The 7,500-nt window shown below is 55.3% G+C and overlaps 1 protein-coding gene across 1 annotated transcript in view; it reads right to left on the bottom strand.

Moving 5' to 3' along the window:
• The window catches only part of LOC310963318 (phosphofurin acidic cluster sorting protein 2-like), a 33,825-nt gene that overhangs the window by 2,225 nt on the left and 24,100 nt on the right, over positions 1–7,500 (bottom strand). Inside the window, exons 17-25 of the mRNA XM_083936064.1 lie at positions 7,259–7,413; positions 6,911–7,021; positions 3,345–3,447; positions 3,144–3,186; positions 2,391–2,436; positions 2,100–2,196; positions 1,953–2,025; positions 1,769–1,919; positions 1,494–1,604 (exon numbers count right to left, since the gene is read on the bottom strand). Of these exons, the coding sequence (XP_083792190.1) occupies positions 1,494–1,604; positions 1,769–1,919; positions 1,953–2,025; positions 2,100–2,196; positions 2,391–2,436; positions 3,144–3,186; positions 3,345–3,447; positions 6,911–7,021; positions 7,259–7,413 (890 nt within the window). The remainder of the gene's footprint in view (positions 1–1,493; positions 1,605–1,768; positions 1,920–1,952; positions 2,026–2,099; positions 2,197–2,390; positions 2,437–3,143; positions 3,187–3,344; positions 3,448–6,910; positions 7,022–7,258; positions 7,414–7,500) is intronic.

The raw sequence follows: 7,500 nt of genomic DNA, 5'->3' as shown, positions 1-7,500 counted from the left end.
TCATGAGGCAGCAGCCCAGACACTCGGCTATAAGACCAGAACCACCAGGACTGGTCTGAGACCAGCTCAGAGTGGATCCAGAACCTGCTCAGTAACGTGCACAGAGGTGGGCTCTTCTCAGGAGGCCTAAGAAGACCCTCATCTATCAGCCCCAGACCACCACGGCAGGAAGACCCCAACCCGTCCCTGCACCCCCCCCTGACAGCAGGGGGGCTGAAGGTCCTCAAAGACCAGGACAGCATCCTTGAGCGGTGGGCTGAACACTTTAGCACCCTTCTAAACCAGGACCCTGATGTGGACTTGACCGTCCTGGATGAACCGCCTCAATGTCCCCTCACTGACCAGCCTGGACCAGCCTCCAGCTCTCCTGGAAGTCCTGTCAGCAGCTGGGTCCCTAAAGAACCACAGGGCTCCTGGAAGTCCTGTCAGCAGCTGGGTCCCTAAAGAACCACAGGTCTCCTGGAAGTCCTGTCAGCAGCTGGGTCCCTAAAGAACCACAGGGCTCCTGGAAGTCCTGTCAGCAGCTGGGTCCCTAAAGAACCACAGCTCTCCTGGAAGTCCTGTCAGCAGCTGGGTCCCTAAAGAACCACAGCTCTCCTGGAAGTCCTGTCAGCAGCTGGGTCCCTAAAGAACCACAGGTCTCCTGGAAGTCCTGTCAGCAGCTGGGTCCCTAAAGAACCACAGGTCTCCTGGAAGTCCTGTCAGCAGCTGGGTCCCTAAAGAACCACAGGTCTCCCTGAAGTCCTGTCAGCAGCTGGGTCCTTAAAGAACCACAGGGCTCCTGGAAGTCCTGTCAGCAGCTGGGTCCCTAAAGAACCACAGGTCTCCTGGAAGTCCTGTCTCAGCTGGGTCCCTAAAGAACCACAGGTCTCCTGGAAGTCCTGTCAGCAGCTGGGTCCCTAAAGAACCACAGGTCTCCTGGCTGTGAGGACACTCGGGCAGAGCTGCCTCAGCAGGGGGGGCCCCTCTGCACTGAAGCTCTACATCGCTGCATCACCAACGTTTGGGCAGAGGAAACACCCCACAGCAACAAAGGGGACCAGGGCGACTGTGGTCCCCACAGGGGGGGTTCCCTTCCTGCTGCAGCTGCAGGAGTACCGGCTGCTCAAGTACTGAGTCCACAGTCGCCCGGCACCAGCTGCGTTGGGTGGGCGTGTCACCAGAATGCCCCAGAAGAAGCATTTAAAGACCAACTTAAAACAACGCTGAACAGGTGCAGAATGAACCCTGACGGTCCTGGAGACACTGCAGCTGATCCTGACACCTGGAGGCAGACATGTTGTGATGGGACTCGATCACTGAAGAGGATCAGGAGGAGAAGGAACGCATCCACGGCTGCAACACCAGCACCAGTGTCACACCTGCAGCAGGACCTCTGGGTCCAGGAGCAGGACTCACTGTGTGTGTGTGTCTGTGGCTGTGTGTGTGTGTGTGTGTGTGTGTGTGTGTGTGTCTGTGTCTGTGTGTGTGTGGGTGTGTGTGTGTGTGTGTACCTCTCAGTGTGTGTTGGTGCTTGGACGTGCAGATGAGTCGGCTGATTCCTTCGATCAGCTGACTCCTGGACTCCGCCTCCTTCTCCCTCATCTTCTTACTGAGGAACATGACTGACAGACACACCTTCATCATCATCATCATCATCACCATCATCATCATCACCTTCATCATCATCACCTTCATCATCATCACCATCATCATCACCATCATCACCATCACCATCACCATCACCATCACCATCACCACCTTCATCCCCTCGTCTCCTCTTCCTCACCTTTCTTGTTCTTCTCTTTGGTCACCACCGTCAGGCTCATCAGCTCTCCTCCGCTGATCCTCGACACCTGCAGACAGCGGAAGTTGCTCTTGAGCGTGTTCTTCATCCCCGGCTCCCTCCTGCGCTCTGCTCCTCCTCCTCCTCCTCCTCCTCCTCCTCCTCCTCCTCCTCCTCCTGCTCCTCCTCCTCCTCCTCCTCCTCCTCCGCCCGGACCGCTCCAGTAGTCCACCTGCAGACCCATCACCTCCCCTGGACAGCTGCACACAGAGGAACAGGAGGTCATGGAAACGCCTTTATTTTGAAAAGTAAAACTGCTGTAAACAGGAAGTACCTGGTGGAGGAGGGGGAGGGAGGGGGTGTGGAGGTGATGCTGATCGGGGCTCCTGATTGGGCGGGAGGAGATCCCAGTATGATGTCATCAGAGTCGACTGTGGAGGAAGACGCAGGTGTGAGGAAGCAGGTCTGAGCGATCAGGGAGGATGGAGAACGTGACAACGAGATGACGAGACGAGACAACGGGACAACGGGACAAGTGACACGGGACAATGAGACAACGAGGCGACGAGACAACGGGACCACGAGACGGGAGGATGAACGTGATGAAGAGCGGCGACGGCTCTACCTGAGATGGACCTGAAGTTCTGCTCCACGATGCCGACCTTCACCAGCTGAGAACAGACACACCACATCTGACATCACCGTGGCAACCAGACACACCACAGCTGACATCACCGTGGCAACCAGACACACCACAGCTGACATCACCACGGCAACGAGACACACCACAGCTGACATCACCAAGGCAACGAGACACATCAGAACTGACCTCAGCATGGCAACAAGACACTACATCTGACATCACCATGGCAACAAGACACACCACAGTTGACATCACCACGGCAACAAGACACACCACAGCTGACATCACCACGGCAACAAGACACACTACAGCTGACATCACCACGGCAACAAGACACACCACAGCTGACATCACCACGGCAACAAGACACACTACAGCTGACATCACCACGGCAACAAGACACACCACAGCTGACATCACCACGGCAACAAGACACACCACAGCTGACATCACCACGGCAACAAGACACACCACAGCTGATATCACCACGACAACAAGACACACCACAGCTGACATCACCACGGCAACAAGACACACCACAGCTGACATCACCACGGCAACAAGACCAGACGACTTCCTGTCATCCAGTCAGATTAAAGGCTCTGCAGTGTTGTAATCTGTGGTAATCTCATTATAATTCATGCACACAGCAGATTAGCGCCTGCTGCATCAGCTGCATCAGCTGCATCAGCCACTAACTACATCAGAACATGAGTGTGTGACGGCGTTTCTTACCCCGATGAACGGAACAAACTTCTGACAGGAGTCGTCGTCGCGGCTGCAGAAGGAGTTGAAACAAACAGCAGAACAGACGTTTACTCGACTCAGATTAAAGAGGAACTCTGTGGGGACCTGAGTCCTCTGGTGTCCTCTGGTCTCACAGAGGACTCATCCCTGTGATCAGAACCTGTGGATGATGGTGAATGATCGTGGTACCTCTTGTGTTTGCAGGTCAGCATGGCCTCTGAGATGGGACACAGGTGAGAGACGGCCGCTCCGCTCAGGTACTGAGACACTCGACCGGCGACGCCCACCGGGTCTGTCGGACAGAGACCAACGTTATTACACTCACATGAGGTCTGCTTTAAAATGTCCAGCAGGGACCCCAAACTTCCCTTTCCCGGGCCACATTAACCAGCTCTAACTGGGGGATCCTTAGGCGTTCCCAGGCCAGTGTGGAGATCTAATCTCTCCACCTGGTCCTGGGTCTTCCCCGAGGCCTCCTCCCAGCTGGACGTGCCTGGAACACCTCCCTAGGGAGGCGCCCAGGGTTCATCCAGACCAGATGATCCTGAACCACCTCAACTGGCTCCTTTCAACACAAAGGAGCAGCGGCTCTACTCCGAGTTCCTCACGGATGCTGAACTTCTCCCCCTCTCTCTAAGGGAGACTCCAGACCCCCTCCTGAGGAAACACACTTCACACGCTTGGACCTGGACCTGGTTCTTTGGGTCCTGACCTGGACCTGGTTCTGTGGGTCCTGACCTGGACCTGGTTCTTTGGGTCCTGACCTGGACCTGGTTCTGTGGGTCCTGACCTGGACCTGGTTCTTTGGGTCCTGACCTGGACCTGGTTCTTTGGGTCCTGACCTGGACCTGGTTCTTTGGGTCCTGACCTGGACCTGGTTCTGTGGGTCCTGACCTGGACCTGGTTCTTTGGGTCCTGACTGAAGACGTGATGATGACCATCTTCTTCCTGCTGGATATGACTCTCTGACCTGGTTAATCTGAGTTATGACCCTTTAAAGTCTACATCTCTGTCTTAAAGTGTCGTCTGAAGCAGAAAACTGAACCTGATGTCGTGAACAGTGCGGGGATCAACTCAGAGGAGCAGGACCCAAACGCAGACACGTCAACGAGTCAGATTTAAACAGATATTTAATCAACTACAAGAAGAAACAAACTAAAACCAGAGAACAGGAAAACAAGAACAGGGTCCGGGTGGAGACGAGGGGAAAACCAGACACGGGGATCAGGAGACGAGACACGGACGGATGGAAAACAGGAACTCTGGAAACTACAACAAAAGAAACAAAGACACGATTGACACAAGACAAAGCAACGCGGAAAGGGAAAACGATAAGGAGTAAGGAGTAGGTAGCAACCAAACGAGAGACACGACCCACGAAATAGCAATAACAGTCTGGCACCGGACGAGGGTCACATCCGGCTCTTTATCCAGGCGTTAACGAGGAGACGAGCCACAGCTGGAGGAACCACGCCGACCAGCTCCAACAGACACACACACACACACACACACACACACACACACACAGGGAACGACACAAGCAGGAGAAACGGACAGAGGGAGACAAACTCACACAGAAGGACGAGGGAAGAGACCGACAGGACCTGGATGCTGTCAGGACCGGTGTCCTGACAGGACCCTCCCCTCAATGAGCGCCTACAGGCGGTCCACCGGGCCTTCCAGGATGGGCCCGGTAGAAGTCTCTGATGAAGGCCAGATCCAGAATAAGAGCCCGAGAGACCCAGGTACTGGAACCCTCCTCCTGTGCGTCCGATGTCCAGTATGGAGCTGACCGTAAACGCCGGGTGGCCGTCCACGGTACGGGGGGTGGTGGGGCGACGGTATGTGGGTAAAGCGTGCTGGTGGAAACAGGCTTCAGCTGAGAGGGAAAGTGGGATGAATCCGGAGTGAAGCAGGGAGCTTGAGGCGGACAGCACTGGGGTTAATGATCGCTTCGACCTTGAAGGGACCAATAAACCGGGGAGCGAGCTTCATGGAGGCGACACTTATGTCACGAGAGCTTAGCCAGACCCTCTGACCCGGTCTGTACTCGGGAGCGGGGATGCGACAGCGATCCGCCATCCTGCGATTCTGCTCAGCCGTGCAGAGTAGTGCCCCTCGGACCTCTCTTCAGATCCGACGAACCCCTTGGAGGTGGTGCTGAACTGAGGGGACAGCGATCTCTGCTTCCTGGGAAGGAGGACATACCTGTAGCGGAACAGTTTAAGGAGTTGTGGCAGTACTACCCCCAAGACAGCTGGGACGACCATGAAGAGGGGTTACGAGCACAGACGCAACGACGAGCAGTCTCCAGATCCTGGTTAGGCCTCTCCGTCTGCCCGCTTGACTGCGGATGATAACCCGAGGACAGGCTGACCCTGGCTCCCAAAGCCTGGCAGAAGGTCTTCCAGACCCGGGAATGTCATGGAGACAGAAGACATGGTCCACCAGGAGAGATGCAGTCTCCGTGGCTGACGGCAGTTTAGGCAGGGACACAACGTGGACCGGCAGACCGGTAACAAAGTCCAGAGCAACGTGTGACCAAGAACGACCGGGCACGGGAAGAAGACGGAGTAGTCCCGCTGGAGGATGTTGAAAGGCCTTGCCTCTAGCGCAGACGGTGCAGGCATGGATGAACTCCCGGGTATCTTTAGTCCTCTTTATCCAGGCGTTGACGAGGAGACGAGCCACAGCTGGAGGAACCACGCCGACCAGCTCCAACAGACACACACACACACAGGGAACGACACAAGCAGGAGAAACAGACAAACTCACACAACAGGAAGAGGGAAGAGACCGACAGGACCGGGATCCTGACAGGACCTGGATCCTGACGGGACCTGGATCCTGAGAGGACCTGGATCCTGAGAGGACCTGGATCCTGAGAGGACCTGGATCCTGATAGGACCTGGATCCTGATAGGACCTGGATCCTGACGGGACCTGGATCCTGAGAGGACCTGGATCCTGACAGGACCTGGATCCTGACAGGACCTGGATCCTGATAGGACCTGGATCCTGAGAGGACCTGGATCCTGACGGGACCTGGCCCCTCCCATGTGTTAGAGGATCATTTCACTCCCCTTGTGTAGTTAATGTTCAGCCCCTCTGAGTTTCAGTGGAGAGCCGTGAGTTAGAGAACTTCTGAGGAACACGTCTTCAGTCTCTCTGCAGGTCACAGAAACAGCTGCACAGAGAGACGATAACGCCCCCCCCCCTCTCTGGGGAACACTGGGGAGCCAATTACACGTTAGCACATCTCTTTGCTGTCTCGCTCCGTCTCTCTGTAAGAGAATCTGATCTTATTAGTGTTGACGACTCTTCTGTTCTCCTTGATCGAGTCTAACTTAACTCCATCAGCATCAGACATCAGGACTTCTCCTTCACCGGCATCACCACCAATTCCTCCCTTACACCAAAGATCTGCGTACCTATAAAAGGGGGGCGTACCTATGTTCCCCGCTTTGTTTTGTTTTGTTTGTGTCCGTTATTTTTTCTACAATTGGTGCTGAACTCCCCCGCACATAGGCCTATGTAGACCCTAACACTGACCCCTAACCCTGACCCTGACCCCGACCGTCACCTCTAACTAATCTGCAAAGGTAGAAGCTGATGCGACCAGGGAACGTAGGGATGACCCCTGTAAAAGCCTCCTCTGGGGACCACGAGGACCACAGCAGACTTTACGTGAAACACTGAAGCAGGGTCATTAAACACAACGGAGATGTTTGGATGTGACGAGGTCAAAGGTCGTACCGTGAGAAGGAGACTCCACGCGTCCAAACAGCTCCCTCCAGCCGGCGTCCATGAACAGGCTGTTGAATTTACCGTCCAGGGCGGCGAGGTACTTGGCCAGCGGGTGGAGTCCTGGTGAGGCGATCAGACACACAGATCAGAGAGCATCATGGGAAGGTTCAGCAGATAATACGGACTTTAAGCTGCGACCGTTGAAGAGACGGCTACGGCGTCCACATCAGTTCCCCGCTGTAGACAAAGAGAGTCGGGCTACGACGTCAAGGACCAATAGGAATGTTCCTCGAGGGCCGTAGCGTCACTTCAACCCTCGCTGCTTAAAGTCTCACGTGTGTTTGAGTGGATGCGTACCGATGGGGAGGATGAGGAAGCGGAGGTAGCTCAGCCAGTCGGGCGTCTTGCTGGCCAGCTGTTCCACGAAGCAGCCGAGGACGGTGCTGAGGTAGCTCTGATCCCCGCCCACCGCCACCTTCACCGTGGGCGGCGTCTGGGAGTTACAGTTACAGCTGGAAGACACACGAGACGTTCACATGACGACGGCACCGGTGTCGATCATAAACGCATCAGTTATTAGTTTCTTAAATGTGAATGTT

The sequence above is a fragment of the Echiichthys vipera genome, assembly GCF_963691815.1.
Source record: "Echiichthys vipera genome assembly, chromosome: 2".
In the NCBI taxonomy this organism is placed as follows: domain Eukaryota; kingdom Metazoa; phylum Chordata; class Actinopteri; order Perciformes; family Trachinidae; genus Echiichthys; species Echiichthys vipera.
Note: the sequence above shows the minus strand (reverse complement) of the source record. Positions and strands in the feature narration are given on the sequence as shown.